This window comes from Rhinolophus sinicus, chromosome 17 (assembly GCF_057876585.1).
Source record: "Rhinolophus sinicus isolate RSI-liver-muscle chromosome 17, RSI-T2T, whole genome shotgun sequence".
In the NCBI taxonomy this organism is placed as follows: Eukaryota; Metazoa; Chordata; class Mammalia; order Chiroptera; family Rhinolophidae; genus Rhinolophus; species Rhinolophus sinicus.
Window position 1 is genome coordinate 29,797,694 of NC_142517.1, and position 26,374 is coordinate 29,824,067.

Here is a 26,374-nt window from a genome sequence, read left to right on the forward strand (position 1 = left end):
GTATTTGAATACGTTTAAAATTTCATCAGTTGACCACTCTAATGAGTGCTTAATGAAAGTACTATATGCTAAGTAAGATACTATGAATGATACAAAGACGGTTAAACCCTGTTCTTGTCCTTTAGAGACACTACAAAAAGTGTGTTGACCATTGTACTTGCCATGTTTGTACATATCTTCATTTATGTATACCTGATCTGGGAGCCTTTGTCCCATTGTAATAACTATTAGTCAGAAAAATACAGGGTTTTATTAGCTCTGTAAAGTATTTCAAACTATGACTTGTAAATTAGGTTTAGTTGGTTTGGATTCATTTTTTCCATTCCAGGTTGGAAGAATGATAATTCTTAATGCTTTCATTATAGTTTACAGTTGCATTAATGATTGCTGTCTGAGGAGTGTTTTTGTAAACTCCTGAAAAGCTACAACTATGAACACAATTTTAGTTTTGTCAGAGTTTTCAACTTCTTCATATGCTTTGTCTTCGTATTATAAAATCTAAATTAAAATTTAAAACAAGAACCAAGATTTTTTTCCTTACTATTTAATAATTTGGAGATTAGATTAACTTAGGTCTGAGTTGTTTTCTATCCATCTCTTCCTTTTTCTTTCCAGTATACTTTAAACCTGGCATGGCATACAAACTATTTGGATTCTAGTCTTTTAGCCTGTAGAAATATGTCTGTCATATCAAAGAAAGTTTTCAACTTTATCAATAATGCCTCAATTATTCAAAAGTGTCTTGTACAACAGCCCCAACTATGAAAGAAAACAGGAGGCTACCTTTAAGCAACCAGAATAGATATTAAGCAGTCCACCCACTGAAGCATTATCCTTTCTATTTATGTACTATTTTAGATAACTACTAACTTTGGTGATTTGGTTTCTTGGCCTCTAGTAGCTCACAAAGAGCAAATTAAAATAAAATTTGTTAGAAGGTAAATGATAATAATTTACAGTACAGTGAAAAATGGAGAAAATAAAAAGATTAAGACAAAATAAAAATTCAAATCCAGTAATTCTGGGCCGTTTAATTTTGATGCAAACACCCATATTTATCTTAAGAATCTTTTAGGTCTTATTAGGAAAAGAAAATGGATTTTGTTGTTTTTAATTGAATTTATTGGGGTGACATTGGTTGGTAAAATTATGTAGGTTTCAAGTGTACAATTCTATAATACATCATCTATATATTCCATTGTGTGTTCGCCACCCAAAGGTAATTCTTCTTCCATTACCATGCATTTGACCTCATTTCTCTCTTCTACCACCCCTTTCCCTTACCTTCTGGTAACCACGAAACTGTTGTCTGTGTCTAAGAGTGTTTGTTTGTCTTGTTCATTTGTTGCTTTCAGTTTTATATCCCACATATGAGTGAAATTATATGGTTCTTGACTTTTTCTCTGACTTATTTTGCTTAGCATGATAATCTCAAGATTTATCCATGTTGTCACAAGCGCAATATTGCATCTTATGGCCAAGTAATATTCCATTGTATAGTATATGTACCATATCTTCATAGGAAAAAAAAGTTTTATTTTAACTATGTACTTGAGTTTCTGTGGTTCATACTTGCTAAAACTTGGATTCCATTTGAATAAAGAGCATTATACTTGTTTATTCCTCTTAGATTTTTAAGTTGTATTCCTGTAACTTAATTATCAAAGAATGGTATAGCTGAATCACAATATCCTGGTTTGCCATCCACTTCATTAAGTTAAGATTTAAACCCTTGGTATTATAAATATTCTCTTGAAGTATGTTAGCTATTTCTATGTTACTCTTAAAAACCATAGTTGATATTTTCCACAGATGTTTAATGTCTCTGATATAGTATGAACATAATTTAAAAGATGAAGTCCATAGTAAATAACTGCGAAAAAATTTTTTTAAAACCTTGTTTAGTATGCATAAGTTATAGAAACTAGATAATGGTATGGAGGCCTATAAAACCTTGCCAACTTCAGATGCTAGAATTATAGCAATTTGAAACATTTTTTGATGTCATTATGCTACTACTGTTTGTGAGCCTTGATGTGGAAGACTGACTTTAAATTTAGGTTGATGCTTTAAAATTATGTGTGAAACGTACTGAGCTTATTGCCCTAAATTAAAACTATATTTTATAATTTCCCATGGCATAGGTAAGATTTCTGAAAAATAAGACATAGTCCTTTAGGCACAGACTAGCAACCCATAGATTGTATATGAAATAGCACAAAATGGAAAAAGATGAAAGCAAGTAGTAGCAGATGGTAAAGGCAGGCTAGGGACTTCGAGGAACAGAGCCACAAGAAAGGGTCCCAGGTTGTCATTGGAATACCACAGCAGTCCTAATAGTCAAGTGACAAATTGAGGCTTAAATGTTCTAATAGCCTGTTGATTCAGTAGTGATAATCTGATAATAACTGGTTTAAAAAAATGAATGCATATAGTATGAATGTTACATGGGACTCAAGATGGGACTATTTTGATTCATGAATGTCCTTGCCTTTCACTGTTTTATTTTCAACTGGGCAACCTTATTAGAATGAAAAGAAATTACAGCTGTTTATTCTTCATTTTAATTGGGGTTGGGGGAGGAGGAACTGTTAACCAAAAACAAGCAACCACTGTACTTCACCCGAAGCTATAGGTGGTCTCCTAATAGTCATATCTCTTCTATAAGTAATTTGGCCAGGAAAAGTGTGATACCTTTAGGAATATTTTTATCAGTGTAAACTGGTATACTGAATCCCAACTTTTGGTTATCTGAAAAATGTATACTGTAGTTAAGTAATAATAGCCATTTGACTCAGGTATGTAAGTTCTCTTGGCACAGTTTTTCATTCATTTTAATATAGGTGTTCAAATATTCAAATTGAATTAGGTAGTATATTAGAATATCAGGTGTCAGGTACTATATTTGTTATTTGAATTATAAACATTAGCCCAAAATATTTAAACAAGTACAACTTCTGGATCAGTCATTCTCAGCTGAGGGTAGTTTTGCATCCCATCCCCAGGATATTTAGCATTATCTGGAGACAGTTTAGGTTATTACAGCTGGGAGAGGAGAGATGCTACTGTCAAATAGTGGCTAGAAGTCAGAGATGCTTTTAACATCCTAGGATGTCCAGCAGAGCTCCCCAAAAAATATCCAGCCCAAAATGTCAGTAGTGCCGCTGTCGATAAACCCTGCCTAGATGAAAACTTTGAATCAGATTCTTGGCTTCTTCAGTGGCTGGAGTTCATTTTGTTGTAAGCCAAAGCTCTGGACATTCTTCCAGGCTTAAATCCTGCCTAAAACTTAAACTATTGCTTCAAATATTTGGAAAGAACTTATCACTGAACACAGAATAAAATAATATAAATAAATATCTACATTATTTTAGTTTAAACACTAATTTAGTTAAAACACTAATTCATACATACTGAAGGTTACAGAAAATTTAGATAGACTCTTAGGATGATAACATGTCACCTTGTATTTATTTGATAAGCATGTGCTGTTGTGTTGTCAAAGTAGAAAGTGTGATGGTGTATAAAAATATTAAAAATAATGCCTTTCAGTGAGTAGATTCAAAAAATGAGATGTTTTGTTTTATCTTTAAATTTTTTTACTTTCTGTAATTATGTTGAGGCTGCTGGTAAACATGATAGTTTGCCATTAGCAAGTTTGACCCCAAGTTTTTAGGGTTCATTCATAAATAAATATTTAAATTGAAAAAGAGTAATATGCTTTTAATGTGTAAATTTTTTTCTTGATTTTTTTCATCTTTGCTATTTTGCTGAAATAAAGAGGTATTTTTTTCCTACTTGCCTGTCCCTTTTCTTCTATTGTAATAGTACAGAGTACAAGCAGGCTACTTTTGTGAAGTAAAGTAGCATTTTGCCTGAGCATGTTTAGACAAAATTTACTCCACCATCAAACTAAATGGCTGCCTGGCAGTCAGCCTTGAAGATTACTGATTGTGGATTTTTTTCTTCTTTTTCTTTGTAATTAAGCTGCATAAATACAAATACATAATGTTAATCTAAGATTTTAATTACAGTTCAAAGTTTTATATTGATGATTGCAAACAAAAGTTTTTCAGTGTCATGTATCAGGACCTTTACTTTTCAGTCAGTTGAATTTCTTCTATCCTTACCATAAGAAATAGGTATTTCTGGTCTTGCTTTTAGAAAGTTAGAACATTAACTTGAGACACCCTCATGAAGCACGCAGCACTTGAACAACTCATAACATCAGGTTTATAGAGAAAGTTTAATAATACTAACCACCTTGAGACAGGATTTCTACCAGAGTATAACCATGAAGGGGCTTTTTGAAAATTCTTTGTTTTAGAATGGGAACTCTAATTATGTTATTAACAGTTGACAATGTTGCCACAATAATTGAATTGTAGATTATATGAAGAGCTTGCTGAATCTTGCTTAATAGAAAAGTTAATAGTTTATTTATATTGAATGAACATTGTAGATGGGGAATCTTCCTTTGGCTCTGTTTATATGTGGGCGTATCCTATAATTTATCAGAGTTTATGTAAGGGAGTATATATAAACATTACTTACCCCCGTATGTAAAATTAAAACTCTTGATATCAGTAGAGAGAACATTTTTATTTGTATCTTATTAAATCTCTTAAACTACTGATTTACATCACTTAATTGTTCATTACTCTTGGGTTTGTTAACTGTTTCTAATTCTCAGTTTAAAAGATTGATGTAGCTAAACATACACAGTGAGTGTAAAATATGACTTTTTTTAAAGGGTGAAGTTGAACAAATTGCTATGATGAAACCAAAAGGCCAGACTGAACATGATGAGGGTATGCTTGAATATTTAGAAGATATAATTGGTTGTGGACGGCTAAATGAACCTATTAAAGTATTGTGTCGGAGAGTTGAAATATTAAATGAACACAGAGGAGAGAAGGTGAATCTTCTGTAGACTTTTGCTGTGAATCAGAATTTTTTGTTTATTAATAAATTTTACTGAATCAAATATTCATGTTATAATTATTGAAATATTCTATTTTAGATTGAATTTTATAATTTTTATTGACATTTAAGATGAACGTTGTTTTATTAATATAGTTTGTTTTTATCTAGTGTTGGCATATTTTAAGTTCAGATTGTACATTTGAAGTGTATTTTAACAATCTATACACTTAATTTTTATAGTTAAACAGAGTTAAGATGGTAGAAAAAGAAAAGGATGCCTTAGAAGGAGAGAAAAACATAGCAATTGAATTTCTTACCTTGGAAAATGAAATGTTTAGAAAAAAGAATCATGTTTGTCAATATTACATGTAAGTACCTGAACTTATCGATTTTTATATTAGTTTCTGACCATTAAGTGAAAGCTCTTCTCTTTTCCTATAATAGATGTGAACACTGAAGTTAAAAAAAAATTTTTTTAATTGTTTTATGTGATGAATTCATTAAATTAGGGTTGTTTACCATAGTACTGAAATTGACTTAAATATCCTACTTTAAGTTGGGAGGTGGGTTCACAAGTATTTATTAGTATACTTAATAGTTCTACATACATAGTTTTCCATTCTTTATCATTCATGTAACAGCTCTAATTGTGTTTATATGGCCCTGTTTTGTTCCTAATTCTAGCCTTTACTCTGGGTTGGTCATCCCCCCACACCCCTCAACAGCTCTAGGTAATTGTAAATTGACTATAGTTACCAATACTTTAGAAACAGCTGGTTTTACTGAAATAGTTACACAGTATTTTAGAAATGGTATTTTAAGATCTCCGATTTCTTTTTTTCCCTCCCTCTAGTCATGATCTACAGAAACGAGTTGCTGAAATGGAAACTCAAAAGGAAAAAATTAATGAAGATACCAAAGAAATTAATGAGAAGAGCAATATACTGTCAAATGAAATGAAAGCTAAGAATAAAGCTGTAAAAGATGTAGAGAAGTAATAATTTTTTGGAAAGTACTAAAAGTATTTAGATTCAGTTAATTTTATTATATGTATGTGTATGTGTGTCTATACATGAACTTATTGGCAGCACATGAGTATGACATTCGCCAGCATATAAAACGGTGCTGGCAAAAGCAAAAACTTAATTGCCCTGCATCAGTTCTTGAGTGCCCAACACTGAAGTCTTAAAATAATGGAGAATGCTACCCTCTAGTGGCAGAACTCCATAACACAAAACACAGCAAAAATAAGCATTTAACCTGACCGGTTAGTTGTCCTAAGAATAAACAGACCCACAGCTCTAATTAGATAGAATTGGGACCCCAATTCTAGACAGATTTTTAAAAATTTTATCATAACCTTCTCTGCCGATATTCAATGAAATCAATGTCTTTTTACCTACGTGATTTTTATTCTTTAAAATAAGTTTTATGATACATTTTAAAAAACATGTCTAGACATCACAGTCCCTGGAAAATATATTTCCCATCCAGCTTAGAAGGCCAAAATAACTCTCATAATCACTTAATAGCTTCCTCAAATATGGTGGAGTGGGGGGAGGATCAACTTGAAAAAGGTTGTTTTAGGGTCCTTCCTTATAAGAGATTGGACACATAGTGGAAGTGTTCCAGGCAGGGTATATAGCATAGCTTTAAATGTCTGAATATCCAAAATAGTGACTGATAATTTTCTTGTTTTGCTAGGAAACTGAATAAAATCACAAAATTTATTGAGGAGAACAAAGAAAAATTTACACAGCTAGATTTGGAAGATGTTCAAGTTAGGGAAAAATTAAAACATGCTTCAAGTAAGGCCAAAAAACTGGAGAAGCAACTTCAAAAAGATAAAGAAAAGGTAGGTTTTAGAAAATAATTAAAATTTCATGTCTGCGTATTGTATCTAGTTTTTATATTTTTCATAGATGTGCTTGCCTGTATTACTGACTTAAGAGAATGAATTGAGATTCTGAATATTAAGTGTTTAAGATTTATCTCTGAACCTGATTTTTTCTCCCCAAAGAGAAATCTTGTACTTCATTTACTTTGAGTTTTAGAGTTTATAGTCTGTGATGCATATTGTTGGGAAAACATTTACCAAATCAGCAATTATATTTTAGTGATAAAATAATTTTCCTAGGGTAGAGGTTTAAAAAAGATATTTTTGGTTATGTATTTTAGACTTAAAAATATTACCTGCCTCCTACAAAAATTAAGTTAGTATCATAGCAGGAGTTGCCTCTTAAAGAGGAGGGAAGGGGAAGCTCATAATTTACAATAAAGGGTTGATTTGCTATTCTGAGGTTAAAAAATACAAACTTTGGACCAGAATGCCTAACCTAACTTGCTTAGGTAGCAAACTCTAACAATTAATTTGGTGTCTTGAAAACTATTCATAGCTCTGTCAGATACTACTAGGTATGCTACCTAAGCCCCTTCTCCAAAAAAGCTTTGTACCTTATAGTTACATAAATAATATAGGCTTTTAAGCATTTTATTAGATATTAATATCTAATGCTTATAGGCCTTATAAGCATTTTCCGAATGCATTCGTTCACAAACTACATTCTGCTTGGTACGATAACAAGTCTTATGTGAATCAGTGTTTGAGGAACACCATTTTGGGAAATGTTAAACTTCTCTAGTACTAGATGATCAGAATAAACAAAATAACATGGGTTTGAGAGTAACTCCTAAAATGGACAGATAACTAAATGTAACTGTTGTAAAAGGATTGGCCTTTAGGCATCAAATGTAGATAAGTGATTATTACCAGAGAGTATTAATGGAATAAAATAGCCCTATATGGTGACTCTGGAAGGGTAAAGTTGTGAAAGATCTTAGGATTTGAGGGAGACTAGGGATGTAAAGGTAATTTGTGGTAAATTGTAATATACCAGGAAGGATAGTTTAAGAAATCCCACATAGTCAGAGGATATTAATAGGTAAAGGAGGCTAATTATAGCCTGAAATGGGAACAGAAGGAAGAAAGACCTAATGCCCAGCCAGGGAGAATTTTCTTCATAAGGAATCGGGAATTCATAGAAGTAGCTTTACTGTTTGAAAGAATATAGTAATTTCAGTAAATGGTTAAGAAAGTACTTGCTGAAGCCAGCTAATTTAAATCTAATTACAAAGAAAACCACTAAGACCTGGAAGACCCTGAGAAATGCTTTTTAAATAAGTCAAATATTGATAGTATTGAATGTAGCCTAAAGGCACATGCTCCTATGACTTTGTTTTATCATCTTAGGTTGAAGAATTTGAAGGTATACCTGCCAAGAGTGAGAATATCATAACTGAGACAACAACTAGAAACAATGCCCTTGAGAAGGAAAAAGAGAAAGAAGAAGGGAAATTAAAGGAAGTTATGGATAGCCTTAAACAGGAAACACAAGGACTTCAGAAAGAAAAAGAAGTAAGGTTCTTTATCAGTTGGTGTTTATATTGGTGGCTTTCTTTTAACTTGATTGTTTTTGTACTAATAGTAAAAACTGACCAGTTAGAAGAAAAGGTTTGGACTTTCAATATCTAATCTAACATTCCTAAAAATAGCCTAGACTCTGTCTGATTTCCCATTTAAGAAAATTAATTGACAATTTATAGTGGTCGCAGAAAATGTAACATGTCAAATACTTTGTTATACATGCCATTCTTTGTTAAGCCTGTTGATGCCATCATCAAATTTTCATCTTCTCTTAAATTATTTTCTTGATAACTAATTGGTTACCACCTATAAAAACCTGGGGTCATACTAACCACAGATTGACATCTCCCTTTTGTGCTTCTATAGCTCTTATGTAATAGTTTAAAACTATAGCCCTTGTGTCAGTTCCTGGTTGAAGTCCTAGGTTAGTCTCGCTATTTATTCTGATCTTGTGCATGTTGTATCTGCAAGGATTCTTCCTCAAAAATGGGGAAAAAATATTATCTATCTTTTGCCTCTTTTTTGAAAATAACCTATATACAAAGGGTGGCAAAAAGACTACACATTTTAAGAAAGGGAAAAACTATTAAAATTGTAACACTCAATATATACTGGTAACGAAAGATGAACACAAGTCACATTCAACTTCTGCAATTACAAGAGGTGCTCAAAGTGGTTACCATCAGCGTCCAGACACTTCTGATTACAGAGAACTACTGCTTGAGTAACGTTGACCAAAGTGTCCACTTGTATACATTTTTTTTGGCACCCCAGTATATATTATATAAAGTGCCTAGAAATTAAGAAATTAATCAGTGTTAGCTACTACATTATTGTAGCACTTCATTAATGAAACAAGCTTGCAGTTGTCACATTGATGTGCTACCTATCTAATGAGAGTATTATAAGCACAAAATTTAGCTGTCTTTGTTTATATTCACCACAGCCTTTTTGAGAACACTGAGCCTATTAAGTAAATATTTTAATAGATAATAGTAATTGATTTGAATTGACTGTTACATTAGTAAGTTATATAAGACATATATACATAAGTTACAGTCTTATGTACAACCTTTGTATGTTGATTGTACCTCAGTAAAATATTGTTGTTTTTTAAGTTGCAAATGTAATAGATTCTGTTTTGGAATATGGACATGTTCTAATGTCACACTTAACAAAACTTTATAAGTGGGATGCCCATGTAGTAAAGTGGCAGTGGATAATACAGTAGCGTTCATAGCAGAATACTTTATAGATATAGATTTTTACATTTGCTTATCTAATGAATATTGAGTAGTCCTATGTGCTTTTGCACCCTTTGTTAGTGAAAAAGTCAGGACTCACATCCAGATGTCTTCACTCCGCAGTTTAATATAGTAGCTAAAAACAGAGGTTCTGCCACTTAGGAGTGAGTGCATGTAAGCAAGTTATTTAAACTCTGACCTCAGTTTCCTCAAAATGGACATAATGATGATATTTACCTCATAGGATTGTTATGTTAAGGAATTAACCCCTATAAAATAGTTCTTAATAGTGTCTATAATATAGTGAGTGAGCAGTGTGTATGTGTTAGTGTTCATAATTTTTACCATCAAACATTTAAACTGATCATTTGATGGCCTTGGATGTAACCCCAAATGAAGGTTAGGATTTTGTAAGGGCCTTTTTTATGCTGTTATTCTAAGTAGATCCTTTCTACACCTTCGATTATAGTAGCCCCAAATTTCTGCTCATTTATCAAGTAATGACTAGTGTTGGGTATTATCTGGCCTTACCTCTAAAACTATGAAGATGTTTAACACAACTGTACTTGAGGGAACTTTCTGCTAAATAGTCCTTAATTCTTACCATTTCAGGTAAGGTAATGTGGAAAGACCATGAATCTGGAGTTTATACCCAAATTTTTGTTCTCTTAACCACTACTTTTATGTTGTTTTAATCTCTAAAATGAGCATAGTAATATCTACTTCATTAAGTTCTTGTGAAATCAGTTGGGAAAGGACTATATATACAATAAACATTGACAACTAGGCAAAAACTTATTAGTCCGTTCCACTCAAGAATTATTTATTTCTATATATTATGCTGGTAGAATCTCTTAAGTTGAATTCAAAATATATGGTTTCCATTTCAGCTTAGGTTTGAAAAGGCAATATTTCAGATTTAATGGAGTCTATCATTTTAACAGAGTAAAGAGAAAGAACTTATGGGTTTCAGCAAATTGGTAAATGAAGCACGTTCAAAGATGGATGTAGCCCAATCAGAACTTGATATCTATCTCAGTCGTCATAATACTGCGGTGTCTCAATTAAGTAAGGCCAAGGAAGCCCTAATTGCAGCTTCTGAGACTCTCAAAGAAAGGAAAGCTGCAATCAGAGATATAGAAACAAAACTGCCTCAAACTGAACATGAATTAAAGGAGGTAAATATTTGCTTATTTTTCATTTGAACATTGTTTATCAACCCAAGTTTTCTTTTTTTTTTAATCTCAGCATCTGAAGTGATGATACCCAATTTAGGATTTTCTGACTATGATGGTGTGAAAACAATACACATAATAAATTACATGAGATATTCAACACTTTATAATAAAACAGACCTTGTGTTAGGTGATTTTGCCTGACAGGGCTAATGTAAGTGTTGTGAACATGTTTAAGTGGCTGGGCTTAGCTATGATGTTTGGTAGGTTAGGTATATTAAATGCATTTTCAACTTAAAATTAGTTTATCAGGATGGAACTCCATCCTAAGTCAAGGAGCATCTGTAGAGATTTTTTTTTTCATTAGCGTGATCTTCCCCAAAATAAATAGGATTAGTGTCTCAGTATTCCATCTGAGACTATCAAGAAACTAGCTGTATTCTCCCCAGAAGCGTCAAACATTAAATAACACTGCCACCACCACCACCATTATTTCCCATGGAAATAATTTAAACAAAGTTAGTATTTCCCTAAATCTAAGTGTAGACCATTTATGCAAGGGTAAATGAAAACCATAAATATATTTATGAATGAATATGCAAGCCAAACATCTTGGTGTATTCTGTTTTTCAATTTACAAATAATAGTTTCTTTGTTGGGACTGCAGACTGTTTTAAACTAATCAAGATATCTAGTTTAGCCCATTAGTGCCCTTCCTATCCTTAAGTGAATTAGATATTTAAGGAATTTCATAACTTTAATTTCCAAAGCCTCATTAAGAAAGATGGCAATAGAAAATATTGTCTGAAAAGAAATTATACTGCAAATAGTTGTTTTTTATTTTGTTTTGTTTTTCGTTTTAGTAAATGTACACTATTTGGTCATCAGAGAATTCCATGACTAGATGGAATTTATTTAAGCTTAAATGTATATCTAATGACCATTTCTGTCTTCCTGGTGATTCAGTTTATTTTGGGATAAATTTTAACTATAATTTGAGCTTTTACTTTATACAAGTATGACTGGTAATAGAGGTAATAATTTAAAGCCAGGAGATGAGGGAGAATGTCAGTTAGAAAAAATGACTGCTCTAACTTGGAGATTGAGTAACTGAGAATTTGAATTTTTGTGTACCTGTGTGTGGTTCCTCTCTAGTTGGCAGCTTGACATTTTCATGTCGCTGTACGACTACTGTTGTCATCATGCGCCCCTTCCTTTTAGATCAGTGCTTTCTTGTTGTTTTTCTTTTATTTAATTAAACATATTTATTATTTAATAATAATAAATTTATTATTTAGAAAGCAAAGCACAGTATGACCACAGTCCTGCCCAGTCACCCATAGCTAGGGTCCTGTACCAAGGTCTGATTTTTATTAGTGCAGAACTTAGGAATTAGGACACATTTACACATAATAACTGTGGTACCAAACTGGGATTTCCACAATCCTAGCTCTGCTTTCTCTATCAATCAGTGTATTGCTCCTAGCACCATACTGCATTTACGTTCTTTATTATTGACCCAAATAATTTATGCCCTTTTAAAAATAGAAAATCCATCCACATTTTGCAAAGCCAAACCAACAGCTGCGGGATGGTCACTTAGTTCTGGTTCAAGTGTTTATTGTTGGTCTTTTCCTTCTTTTTTGAGGTATTACAACTAGTTCCATGCTGCATTTGCACATATGCTTCTGGTATTCATTTTTTTACTTTTCACTTTTAGAAAGAAAAAGAACTTCAAAAACTTACACAAGAAGAAATAAATTTCAAAAGTTTGGTTCGTGATCTTTTCCAAAAAGTTGAAGAGGCAAAGAGTTCCTTAGCAATGAATCGAAGTAGGGGGAAAGTCCTTGATGCAATAATTCAAGAAAAAAAATCTGGCAGGATTCCAGGAATATATGGAAGATTGGTAAATTAGATTTATTTGGAAATGACTATACATTTTTCTCAAGAAAAACATTATAATTTTCTTAACTTAAGAACTTTATATTGAATGACGCTGTAATAAAATATATCCATCTTTAAACATTTTGCTCTTATACTCAGGCATAGTAAAATTCTTTGGTATAGATTCACATTAAAAATAGTTGTTTGGGGTTTTTTTGTTTTTAGTTTGGGTGTTTATAATCAATATAATTCCAAGAAAAAAACCTAATTTTAGTTAGTAGTGATAAACATAGTAGAAGTACTCTAATCTTTTTTTAAAAAAATAAGAATTTGATCCCAAATTATGTTCTGGGTTTTATACCATTATACTGAAGGGTACGACTAAGAGTTCATGAATATCAAAAAGTATGATTAGAAACCCAAGGCTAGCGACAGTGGGGATCATTCCCACTTTGAGCCTGAAGAGGGAAGGGAGCTGTGTACATGGCTAGAGGGTGGCCAGGAGGAAATGGGGAAAACGCATTATTTCAACCCCATTCATCTCCTACTCTGCCTGTTTCTCTAGCTGGTGCCTCAAGTTGGCTATAGCTAGAGAGCCAAAGGAGCCAACTGATGGAATCCTTGAGTCAGACTTTTAGAGAAGGAAGCAGAAGAAAGAGTGATTCAGAAGGGCGAATGATACCCAGCATAGTTGCTTCCATGTCTACATGTTAAGCGACTTCCACCTTACTTTCTTAAAGATAACACAATTTGATCCTATTCAGTTGCTCTCAGAGAAAAATAAAGCTAGTCAGTGAATGCTGCTTGATGCCTAGTTTGTTAATTGATAAGCAGGCAAATATGTTTCATTAGAATTTATGTAATCTTAGATGGCTTTCAGTAATTCAGTTTTACTATTTTATAAGTTACTTATAGAACTTCAAGGTTTCAAATTTTCACGTTTTCATTTTTATGCAATGAAAACAGTTCATTAAAAATTTAAACTGCATACTCATAACCTTTTACAAGGTAGATTTAAAAACTAGTAGTGATTGCCTCTGCAGAAGGAGAAGGTTGGTGAGAGGAACACTTAGTTTTCGTGTGTACTCTTTTTGTACTTTTTAAAACTATGTGTACGTATAGTTTTTCAATTAAGAGTAATTTGGAAAATCTATATGAACAGTTATGAGATGATCCTGTGCCTAATTCGTTGCTGATTATGCATTGATTTTTCCCCCCTCCTATTAATTATCAGGGGGACTTAGGAGCAATTGATGAAAAATATGATGTTGCTATTTCATCGTGTTGTCGTGCATTAGACTACATTGTCGTTGATTCTATTGATACAGCCCAAGAATGTGTAAACTTCCTTAAAAGACAAAATATTGGAGTTGCAACCTTTATAGGTTTGGATAAGGTGGGTATTCATAAAAAGCTATCTGTAATTTAATTAAGTGCCAAGTGGTTTTTTTATTTCTTTTTATTTTGAATCCTAGCTTTTTCTTCATTGTTATTCAGTGAACACCTGGTAGGCTTTGAGGATTATTTTAGTAACCAGACTGGTTATCAGAGACAGACTGCATTCACGTAGCTTTTATTTTAGTATAATTATAATTGTTCTATTTTATTATTCATCTCTTACTGTGCCTAATTTATAAATTAAGCTCTATCGGATGTATGCACATATAGGGAAAAACATAGTACACGTAAAGTTCAGTACTGTCTGAAGTTTCAGGCATCCATCGAGGGTTTTAGACCATATCCCCTGCAGTTAAAGGGGAATGTACTCAATTATGCAGATACTCAGAACCTTGTATATATATCCTTACATTTTATATGTGTATATTATGTGAATGATAACCTTTAAATGACATATTCTTTTTTAAATATATATCTACTTATTTTACTTGTAGATGGCAGTGTGGGCAAAGAAAATGACCAGAATTCAAACTCCTGAAAATACTCCTCGGTTATTTGATTTAGTAAAAGTAAAAGATGAGGAAATTCGTCGAGCTTTTTACTTTGCTTTACGTGATACCTTAGTAGCTGACAACTTAGATCAAGCCACAAGAGTAGCATATCAAAAAGATAGAAGATGGAGAGTGGTAACGTTACAGGGGCAAATCATAGAACAGTCAGGTAATAATGGTTTCTTCCTGCTGTTGAGTTCATTTTTATTTAATCTTGTTAGGGGGGATATCTAAGCCTGACGTTGTCTGTTCTCCAGGTACAATGACTGGCGGTGGAAGCAAAGTAATGAAAGGAAGGATGGGTTCATCAGTTGTTGAAATCTCTGAAGAAGAGGTCAGCACATATAAAATTGAAGTCAGACTTTAAAACTGCTCTATTGATGTATAACATACAAACTATAATATTTAACCGTTTAAAGTATATTATACTCACATTTTAAATTGACAGATTGAATATTCTATAAATGATTTGATTGTAAGATGTAGGATTTTATGTAAAACCCTTTAAAGTTCTAAAAATAAAACAAACGTTCATTAGAAAATATATGCTCAACATACATTTTTTTCTATTACACTTGGATCTTGTGGCTATTTCACAATTTAACTATTCACTTCCTCTTTGGCATTTAATTTCTTGTTGTTTCATACAATTACTGCATTACATAATTAGTTTTTTATATTTCAAAATAGTTCTTTAAAGTATAAGTACAGTAGAGACGTCTGATGCATGTTTCCAAATTTTATTTCAAAATACATGCCCACAAGTATGTGAGTGTCAAAATATCTAGGAAAAACTGTTATGTTCTATTATTGCCCTCAGAACACTATGTACTTTTTTCTTCCTTAAAAACATATACTTGGGTATCTTTTTCCAAAGAGTTATGCCTTGATTTTTTTTCCCATATTTTGAAATAGTTTATATCCCCACTAAGAAAACTTATTTCACTGGTATTCTTTGTAGGTAAATAAAATGGAATCACAGTTGCAGAGAGACTCTCAAAAAGCAGTGGAGATCCAGGAACAGAAAGTACAACTGGAAGAAGCAGTAGTTAAGTTAAAGCATAGTCAACGAGAAATGAGAAATACACTTGAAAAGTTTACCGCAAGCATCCAGGTATTCTTTTATCAGTATTAGCTCAAACTTGGAATTCAGTAGCAATTTGGCAGAAGCATTTTGCTGTTTGCTTGCAATTTTAAAATATTAAGGGAGGAAGTGGGAGGGTCTCTAGGTGGAAGGCCTGGCTCTTGATGATTTTTGTTTCCCTAAGTATAGATGAATAAATGCCCTGTCACATTGTTGCTCTATCCACTATTCCTGGTTTCAATTTGTACTCCATAGCAATGTGTCTTTCCTTAACAAGTTTGGGACCCATTATTTTCATTCTCTTCAAAGTGGAATGTTGTCTTAATTATGAAAAAGCAATGCATGCTCACTGTCTTTTTTAAAAAACAAAGCCAAAAAACTTCAGAAAATACTGAAGATTATCAACCTCAATTTTTATGTAGATCCTTCAACATAAATATCTAGTTTGCATGCATGTTTATGGGAAATACAGATATACATTTAAAATTTGTAATGGGTCATACTAATTTCTTCACTTAATAAATTACGGTTTTCTTTCTAAGCTAATAAAAAATTTACTTTGCGATTGCGTTAGAGCTTTTTGTTTGTGAACAATTTGTTAAATGTTTTTCTATGTTCTTATATACACTGTTGTGTTTAAAATATCTTTGTTAAGTATACCTTTATATACTCCTCCAATTACTTAGGTTAGATTCCTAAAATTACAGTTATTACTCAGTATTTGTACAATGTTTAAAGCATTTGTTGCATAAGACCAAGTGACCTCAAAATGATAGTTCATTTACTGCTAACAGCATATACAAATAATTATTTTTTCAAGTCTTGAAGAAACACTAGGTAGTCCTCAGTATGTTGTAAATTTGCTACTTTGAAGTACTGAAAATGGCATTTTAACTTGTCTTTGTAATGATTACCCATCATTTCATGTGTTTATTGACTGTTTTTATTTTTTATATTAATTGTTCATGGTTTCTGCTGTTTTTCTATTTGTATTTGTCATTTTCTTAAAGATTTTAAGTGCCTTTTTAAAAATTCAAAATGTTTAAAGCAATGTTCTTACTGAGTTAAAATATTGACCTTGAATGTTAAAACATTTCTGTAGCGTTTATCAGAGCAAGAAGAATATTTGAATGTCCAAGTTAAGGAACTTGAGGCTAATGTACTTGCTACAGCTCCTGACAAAAAAAAGCAGAAATTGCTAGAAGAAAATGTTGGTGCTTTCAAAACAGGTATGTTTACGAATAAAACCCCTTTTTTTTGAGATTGTCAAAACAGGTTTTTAATGTTGGAAATGTTTAAGATAGTTCGTAGGCTAAGAATAACAGCTACATATATTATGTGTGAGTCACCACTCAGGTTGATGGTTTCTCTTTAGTCTCATAATGTTATAAAGTAAGTGCTAATTTAACATTAATAAGTGTCATTACATTAAGTACTATATTTGACAGATAAGGAAACCAAGGCACAGAGTGGTTTATATAATTTGCTCAAGATCACATAGCATATGGTGTTATAGGAATTCAGGACCAAGGCAGTCTGATTCCAGAACCCATGCTCTTAAGAATGTCATACTTTGTATATTTTGGCCCAGTCTTCACTGGAACCCTTCAAGGTGGTAGTTATTTTATAGATTTAAGGAAACAGGATTTGGAGAAACTAAATCACTTAAACAAAAGCACACAGGAAATAAATGGTATATACATGAAGAAAAACAGTATTTGCTTGAAAACTTAAAAATACTTTTTTCCAGAAACTTTTCTTCTTGTGTACCTATAAACATGTGTTCTACCAAAACAGAATCTGTAAGCAAGAAAGGGAATTTATAGGCTCGTAGTCAGAATTGGCTTTGATACCAAAACCCCCTGATCATGCACATGAGCAGCTCTGCTTCTCCTTCCATGTTGACTTCAGTCAAACATAGATACAGATGTGCATCTTATTGCAGGAGGGAACGGTGAGTTATGATGACAGATCCCTTCCTGGCTTGCAGTACCTTAGCTAGTGATCCCAGCAAACACAGTGTGCCTTCATCACATTCTCAAGAAAGACCCCTGTTACAGTCTGGTTTGTGAGCCAAGGAAAGCAAACAACTGATTGTCTATCCCAAAGAAGTAAGTGGAGTGGAGTTCGAGCAATTATGCAAATGCTCCAAAAATGAGGGCGTTTTCTCCCAAAAGAAAAAGGTAAAAAGGTGTTAAGCAGACATAAGTCCACTGTGCACATTGAATATTCATCTAGACTCATTTTATTGTGGTCATGTTTATCGGTATTTTCAATATTAAGGCATTCATTCAAATAGCATCTGCTAAAGTCTCTCTTTACAAGGAGCTCACACTTAAGATAGGGGAGCAAAACAGTATATTGCATATTGGGTGCTAAAGACTAAGTAAAACCAGGATAACGGGACGGGGTGGGGTTAGGGGTCATATGGACACGATGGTTATAGACAAGCCAGTGCTACAGATGTTTGAGCCAGAGACCCAAAGGAAGTGTGAGTGCTAAACGTGGATATTTGGGAGAAGAGCTTTCCAAAAAGAATGTAGAAGAGTAAGTATAAAGGCCTTTGAAGTAGGATTGTGCTAGAAGTTTCTAGGAACACAAGGAAGCCAGAGTGGCTAAAGTAAAGGATAGAAGAATCCAGATTAATGTAGGGCCTTCCTTCCAGGCCATATCTCCAAGGGAAATAGTCTCCAGTAACTAATACATGGTGAAGGTGTGTAATCCGACAGGATTTTTTTCCCCTTTCATTTAATTTTGGATCTTGCAGACACATTGACTTCAGCCATGCTCCTTTTACCTCACACATACCCACAATATTTGTTGTAACTTTGTTTGTTTTTGTTTGGGGGAGCGTTTTGTTTTGTTTCAGAATTTTTATGAGTTTTTTTGAGCCAAACTGACAACATGTGCTGGGGAGCAAGATCCCCAGTGCTCCCTGTTTTGATGGTACCTAGTGGTCATTTGAAAGACCAGAAACGTATATCCGTGTTATTTATAGCAACACTGTCACAGAGAGACTGCAGGAATCTGTATTTTATTTTTGTTTGAAAAGGAAGCCTTGACTTTATTAGGAACTCTGTATATCTCATGGAAATGCTGGCTATTAGCAGTAGATTTTGTTAATGTCTAATATGGAGGACCCATTTCTGCAAGAATATCTTGAGGATTAAATATTTCATTTTACATAGGTTTAGGTCTTTAAAATATCTCTCTAGTTAATGTGCAGAGAATAGAGTAAGGGTGGTATAGAGAAGGTGGTAAAAAATAGTAAGTTCAAAATTACAGACTTTACATGCCAGTTTTCCCCTCCTGTTTCTAATAGACACGCTACTACAGATACTAAAAAAGAAATGCATCGTAGATACTTGGAAATAGGGAAGAAAATGCCTAAAGACTGGAACCCTTTCCGGCTGCATACTTGCCACTTCCGGTATAGCATGGTGCTGGCCCCCACAATAGCTCTGCCCCAAGAGTGAGCCGAGCACGCAGGCAGCCAATGGCCTGTCAACCACAAAGAACATTGCCACTGTGAGCATATGTTCACATAGCAATTCCTTCAACAAATACAGTGTCTTAGACCTGAAAAATATAAATTACTAGTGTTGGCAAGATAGAGCTTTTAAATGTGTATTTAATATCCTTGGGGAAAAGCGGGATCCAGAAGACCAAAAAAAAAACACAGGTCGTTTTTGTTTCTTAAGAGCAAAGTGGTTACTGCAGAGATATAAAAAATAGAGTTGTTGGAATTAACTCAATAGATGGGCTAATGTCAAGCTAAAGAATTTTCTGATACTATAGAACAAAAAGGTGGAGAAACAGTAAGTTACAAGATTGAGGAAATGTTGAAATTCCAACCTGCCTAACAGGCGAGGAGAGACAAAGGAAGCCACAGTTCAGTCTTTATCCAATCCTTTCCTCACAAGTCCTGCCTGCCTCCACCTGTGCCACTGCCCATGCACCTCCTGCAGGGGCTCTATGGGAACCTCTTTCCATGAAGTTAGCTCGGTGTTGATGTTTACCTTTCTAGACATACCATAGGTATTCTTGATAGCTTGAACTCCTCACCTTATTGTCTTTGTCACCTGTCATCCTTCTGATATCGTATAGTGATTAAGATTCAAATAGGGTAACAGACTCCACTCTGGCTAGTGTAAATAGGATTTGTTTAGTACGTGTGTGATTAACAGTATTATATAAGATAATTTACATAATCATTAGGATGGCTCAAGAAAGGAATTCTAGGTTGAACATTCTAGAATAATTTCCAGAGCTACTTTGTAGAACCATTAAAGGAGCCATGCTGCCTCTTCTACAATTGGAAAGTCAAATCTCAAATTGAAAAGATAATACTACAACTACCAACAACAGAAGCACACTGTACCTGGTGGTAATCTACAACGTTAGAGTTAATGCCACTGCCTGTCAGTATTCACAAAGCTTTTGACTGGACACCAGAACCGCTGACCACCAGGAAAATCCAAACTTCTCTGTGACTGCTTGCTAGCAAAAATATGTTTGATTCATCACGTAGGCCTCCCAAATTACGCAATTTCTTTTGATCTAAATGATGTCTGAACACTAGGTACAGGGGAATCTAGGCAGTGTAACTTTCAGCTTTCTGTGCCACAGAGAAATGTGCCGATTTATCCTCTCTCCCACTTTCCTATTATTATAACATGTGGTGGAGAACTTTAAGTTAGGTTAGCAGAACAAAATAACCACAATTTTTTTCACCATGGGCAAGTTAATTGTCAGGCACCTAGTCTAAGGGTAAAAATCATTATGAGACCAGTAGTCAAAGAAAGCACCAGAAGAAAAAGTTGAAAAGTCTTTGAAAAGAGCTTGAGATCATGAAGCCATTAAGAAATGGGTTATGTTCAGGGCTGAGCCAGAGAATGTATGTGTTGTTATAACATCATTTGTTTTGACATAGGGAGTTCTGGGTTTTTTTGAGATACTTTCTCCCAAATGTCTAAAATTTCTTTCGCATGCATCAGGTGACATCCTAGTGACTGAAGAAACTTACCTAACAAGTGATGCTTGTTACCTAGGAACACGAATTAAGTTCTTCGTTTTTTTTTATTTCAGAATATGATAATGTGGCTCAGAGAGCTGGTAAAATAGAAGCTGAGGTTAAAAGGTTACACAATATCATCATAGAAATCAATAACCACAAACTCAAGGCCCAACAAGACAAACTTGATAAAATAAATAAGCAGTTAGATGAATGTGCTTCTACTATTACTAAAGCCCAAGTAGCCATCAAGACTGCTGACAGGTAGAGTATGCTTACTACTACCCTATGCTGTCCTTCTCTTTCCTACTCCACATCAGAAGAGGGCTTAATGTTTAGAGCCCATTAAATGTTTCTATGACTGTTACTTATGAAGCCTATCTGACCCGGTCTTATAATAAAATAAGACCAGGTCTTATATTAATTTTTGCTCCAAAAGACACATTAGAGCGGGTGGACTGGCTAGGTCTTATTTTCAGGGAAATATGGTAGAAGCTTACATAAGGAAGTTTCATTAATTTATACTGAGTTTAATAAAACAACATCCCACAAGAGTATGTACAAACATAAAAAGCAATTCAAGACTGGTTTTATAAATCATAAATATTAAAGTCTGTGATAGAAAAAAATGTCGCATTAATATGTCATGAAAAGTTCTTTGCTCGGTTTTTCAGAAGTAGAATAAGTCACATGTTACCACATTTTTAATATACTATTTTGCTTGTTTAGAAATCTTAAGAAAGCACAAGACTCTGTCTTTCGCACAGAGAAAGAAATAAAAGATACTGCGAAAGAAGTAGATGACTTAACAGCAGAGCTAAAAAATCTTGAGGAAAAAGCGACAGAGGTCATAAAGAGTACAAACGCTGCAGAGGTAAGACGAAGAGGGGAGAAAATGGTATTTGAAGCAGTTAAAAGACTTGGATACATCAGTGCCTTGCATTGTAAGCATTCAGTAGGTTAAAACATAACTATATATTTACTTGTACAATAAAAATATGAGTACTGTATTATAACTTTTGAGTAAATACTTTTTAACAATATGGAAGGGGTAATGGGAGAGAGGGCCACCTTCCTCATCCTTGTGATGTGAAAACACAGGTTCTTCCTGTTTGGGAAGGTCATGTCTGTGACAGTTCTTTCTGGCTTTTAGGAGGCCCTACCAGAGATCCAGCAAGAACATCGCAATCTACTTAAAGAACTAAAAGTAATTCAAGAAAACGAACATGCTCTTCAAAAAGATGCACTTAGTATTAAATTGAAACTTGAACAAATAGATGGTCACATTGCAGAACATAATTCTAAAATAAGATATTGGCAAAAAGAGGTAAGATTGTTAACCATTTAAATGTCACTTTAAAATATCCTTTATGAAAAAGGGTTGGGTTTTTTTGTTTTGTGTGTTCGAAGTATGTTGTGATTCTTTCATTCTTTCACTTCTCAGGTTTTTATATACAGAAAAATCTGGGTAATATTTAGAATTAGTCAACATTTTGATCCCAGCGCTGATTTGGAAATTTAACAGAAGGCTACATGGACACTTCGGAACACTACAAATATTTTTCTTTGAAAAATAGTTAATACTCAAATTAGTCACAAATCCTTAGTATATGATGTTTTATTAGATAGGTAATTTGTCATATTGTTGATTTGATTCTTTTTAAACAATGAATTATACTGTGCCCTCCCTAACTCTTTTCATTTATATTGAACTTTTAGATTTCAAAAATAAAATTGAATCCTATAGAAGATAATCCTGTTGAAGAGATTTCACTTCTGAGCTCAGAGGATCTTGAAGCCATCAAGAATCCAGATTCTATAACAAATCAAATCGCACTTTTGGAAGCCCAGTGTCATGAAATGAAACCAAATCTTGGTGCCATTGCAGAGTATAAAAAGAAGGTCTGAATAAACTGAATGTATAATAGTCAGAAATTCTTTTTAGTCCTTAGCCTAAATTGTGACCTTTAATTTTATGTAATTAGTGGTGTTAATTCTCATCTCAAATTTATAACTGAATAGATGTTTTTTTCTCATTGTGATTTTTTTTTTTTTTTAGGAAGAATTATATTTACAACGGGTAGCAGAATTGGACAAAATTACTTATGAGAGAGATAATTTTAGACAGGCATATGAAGATCTTCGGAAACAAAGGCTTAATGAATTCATGGCAGGTTTTTATATAATAACAAATAAATTAAAGGAAAATTATCAGATGCTTACTTTGGGAGGTGATGCTGAACTGGAGCTTGTAGACAGCTTGGATCCTTTCTCTGAAGGAATCATGTTCAGGTTTGTAAATTAAATACTGAGTTTTGGATCCATACATGTCTGTATATTCTCCAAACTCAGTATTAGGGGTAGGATGTGAAGGTTAGATATATAACTTGTTTTATTTAATGATACCTACTCATTTATTTACATATTGGCAGTTTAGAGCATAAATTCTGAGCAAACAGCAAAGATTTAATTTTACACTATTTGTCTAGTTAGCCTTTTTTAAAAATGTTCAAGTCATTTCAATTTAATGTGTGGATTTTTAAATTGCAGAGCAAAAAAATGCATTGGAAATGGGGGAGAGTATCAAGAAGTATTTATTAGCCTGCTGTTTAAATCTTAAAGTTTTGATATATGTTCCTATATGTCCATCTTCCAATAACGTTTTTATAAAATTGCCCCCCAAAAGTTTAGAATTATGAAAAGCAAGTTAGAGATTCCCAAGGAAGGTGGTAGAAGCCGGTTATGTTTCAAAAACGAATTACAAAATCTTAAGCTTTACAATTAATTAGACTAACGAGATTTTCTTAATTATTTCAGTGTTCGACCACCTAAGAAAAGTTGGAAGAAGATCTTCAACCTTTCAGGAGGAGAGAAAACACTTAGTTCATTGGCTTTAGTATTTGCTCTTCATCACTACAAACCCACTCCCCTGTACTTCATGGATGAGATTGATGCGGCCCTTGATTTTAAAAATGTATCCATTGTTGCATTTTATATATATGTAAGTAATCATTTAGAGGTTTTCAGACTTTTTAAAAAGTTATGGATTTCCTAAACATTACATATGGAATTGACATTTCTTTTGAGTTTTTTCTTTATTCTCTAAGTTCATGTTTGGGAGTATCAAAAGAAACAAAGTCTTTTACTTGAACCAAATATTAATATTTCCATTGGGGGGAAGTAAAATACAAATTGATAATGTAAATTAATAGTAGAAACACAGCTAGACTCTTCCATCTCCTGCCTAGATCTTTTTTTACTAAAAGACTTCTAAGCAGCCATGCTTCCAAAAACACTCAAAAGTCCCCTCAAATACAAATACTGTTTCCTAAATTATCTATACCATCATTCTTGTTCATGTTAATTTATCAATGTAATATTGAATTTACTGCCTAAAATATATTACAGGGAAGTAAAGATTAGATGTTTATTATATGATTTGCCTGTTAATAATGTTTCTCACTTTTTCTTTCTCTTTAGGAACAAACAAAAAATGCCCAGTTCATAATAATTTCTCTTCGAAATAATATGTTTGAGATTTCAGACAGACTTATTGGAATTTACAAAACATACAATATAACAAAAAGTGTTGCAGTAAACCCAAAAGAAATTGCATCTAAAGGACTTTGTTAAACTTGTTTATACTGAAGATTCCTCAGATTGAATCAGCAGACTGTGTATTGTATTACAGATTTTCTACTTGTAAAGGATTATAAACTGTATAAAATACATATTCCTAAACTGGATCATATAATGGCCTTCTAGTTTATGCTGTTAACAAGTCTAATAAAATACTCTATATACTGCCTTCTAGGAGATTATAAGAATCTGATAACTTTGTAAACAGCAGACTATGGAGAAGATAAGATTCCTGCAGGGTCAGGTTACTGCCCTTTTTCCCAAATTGCTACTAGCAGAGTTAAAAGTATGTTAGTTGATTAACAGTAAAGTTCTAAACAAGATGCAGCATACCCTCATGGACCTTTGACCTACAGTGGAAAAACCTGCCTGGTGGGAAAAACTATTGTATAAATTCTAAAGGTTTTCCACTTAATTTACTAATTTAGATAATGAAAATATTTATGACCTGAATACTGGGACCTTTTTTTTTTTTTTTAAATCAGTCATTCTGAATTGTAATGATGAGATTTTAAATATCTTACATGTTTTCCTAAAACTTGATATGTTTGTTTTAAACACTTGCATGAGGGCAGGCAAACTGAGTCAGTGTCTGACTGAATATGACCAGGTATCACATATATTAAAAGGAAGAAATGCCCACTATATATAGTTGCTTCATAAAAGAATGAAGTTTATAGTAGTTAACTTCCTTAGTGTAAATAATTGGAAATTAAGGTTGAGGGCTGTTTGCCTACCAAATTGTCAGGATTTTGTGGGGTTTTTTATTTTTTATTTACACCATTAGCCCAAAAATGTTAAAATGCTACTGGAACTAAATAAATGCTACTTGGCAACCACTTGGTTTTCAGAAAGAAAGTTGGTATTGAATCAAAAGTCTTTGCCCTAGCTATTCAATTTCTAGATATTGATCCTGAGGACTTAAAATTGTGAGTTAATAATAGCTAATTATTCAGAGAAGCATTGTGTTGTTACTAAAAATCCAACAAAGGTTTGTGTCATTAAAGCTTTCTGGCCACTAAAAATGTAAATACCTTATCATGGACTTAAATAAAGCAAGATCTGAAACTCAACTGTGGTCATTTGTTTTACATCAAGATTATAAACAGAAAACTAACCGGAAAAGGCTATAATTATAATCAAGTGCTTTTTCATTGGTGAGAGTAGAGGTGAATGGAATTTAATACTTTTATTACATTTTATAACCAATGTAGTAGAGTTTAGTACTAAGTTTTAAAGAGTTAAGGCAGATGAGAGAGGTCTAAGATGGCGGATTAGGTAAACGCTATGTCTGCTGCATCCCAGGCTCACACCAAAATAACAAATTATAGATCAACCTCAAGAATCATCTAAAGACTAGCTAAACAGAACCCCTATAACTAAGGATATAAAGAAGAGACCGTGTCAAGACGTAGGGGTGGAGACATAAAACGGACTGACCAGTGTTTGAATGCTGGGAAGCACACCTCTGGCAGAGGTCCCCCCTAAAGAGGGAGGGGTACCAGCCCTATGCCGAGCTCCCCAGTCCAGGGGTCCTGTGCCAAGAAGTTCCCATGGCACCTGGCAGTAAAAATCAGCGAGGAATCTGTCTACTCTTCCCGGTGGGGTAGAAGGTGGCTGGAAACCCAGACACCCTCTTGTAGAGCTGGCACATGGACTCACTTGGTCTGTGGTGGAGTAGCGGCAGCTCCTGAGTCCCAGGGACGAGCAGAGAAGGACTGAGTTGAGTGGGTTTGGTGCAGGAGCTGTGTGGCGCCTGACACACATGGCCTACAGGAGGGCGCCATCTTTTCAGGGTTAAGCCCTCCAAAGGGCCAAGTCAGACCGCACTGATCTGGTGGAATCTGCACACGTGCACTGCCTTGGTGACACCCTGGGTCCCCATCCCCCTGCACAACTGGTACTACATTGCCCAGGAAACTCAGGTGCTGGGCTGCTGGTCCCATCCCACAGGCTGCGGAAGCCTGACTGAAGCAGATGGAGGGCCTGCAGCAGCCTGGGAAACATTTGCTGGTGGATGGTAACCCAAGACCTG

At 33.7% G+C, this 26,374-nt stretch overlaps 1 protein-coding gene across 3 annotated transcripts in view; it reads left to right on the forward strand.

Annotated features, from left to right (window-relative positions):
- Positions 1-25,412, forward strand: part of SMC4 (structural maintenance of chromosomes 4) — a 32,886-nt gene extending 7,474 nt beyond the window's left edge. For all 3 annotated transcript variants that reach the window (XM_088794010.1, XM_019731948.3, XM_088794009.1), the window contains 19 exons: positions 4,754-4,918; positions 5,167-5,294; positions 5,780-5,920; positions 6,631-6,781; positions 8,177-8,341; positions 10,539-10,772; positions 12,490-12,675; positions 13,888-14,049; positions 14,546-14,771; positions 14,860-14,936; positions 15,564-15,716; positions 16,789-16,915; positions 20,775-20,964; positions 21,430-21,574; positions 21,854-22,027; positions 22,420-22,602; positions 22,760-22,992; positions 23,518-23,701; positions 24,181-25,412. In XM_088794010.1, coding sequence (XP_088650136.1) covers positions 4,754-4,918; positions 5,167-5,294; positions 5,780-5,920; positions 6,631-6,781; positions 8,177-8,341; positions 10,539-10,772; positions 12,490-12,675; positions 13,888-14,049; positions 14,546-14,771; positions 14,860-14,936; positions 15,564-15,716; positions 16,789-16,915; positions 20,775-20,964; positions 21,430-21,574; positions 21,854-22,027; positions 22,420-22,602; positions 22,760-22,992; positions 23,518-23,701; positions 24,181-24,333 — 3,177 coding nt within the window. In that variant the 3' untranslated portion in view covers positions 24,334-25,412. The remainder of the gene's footprint in view (positions 1-4,753; positions 4,919-5,166; positions 5,295-5,779; positions 5,921-6,630; positions 6,782-8,176; positions 8,342-10,538; positions 10,773-12,489; positions 12,676-13,887; positions 14,050-14,545; positions 14,772-14,859; positions 14,937-15,563; positions 15,717-16,788; positions 16,916-20,774; positions 20,965-21,429; positions 21,575-21,853; positions 22,028-22,419; positions 22,603-22,759; positions 22,993-23,517; positions 23,702-24,180) is intronic.
- Positions 25,413-26,374: the final 962 nt, after the last annotated feature.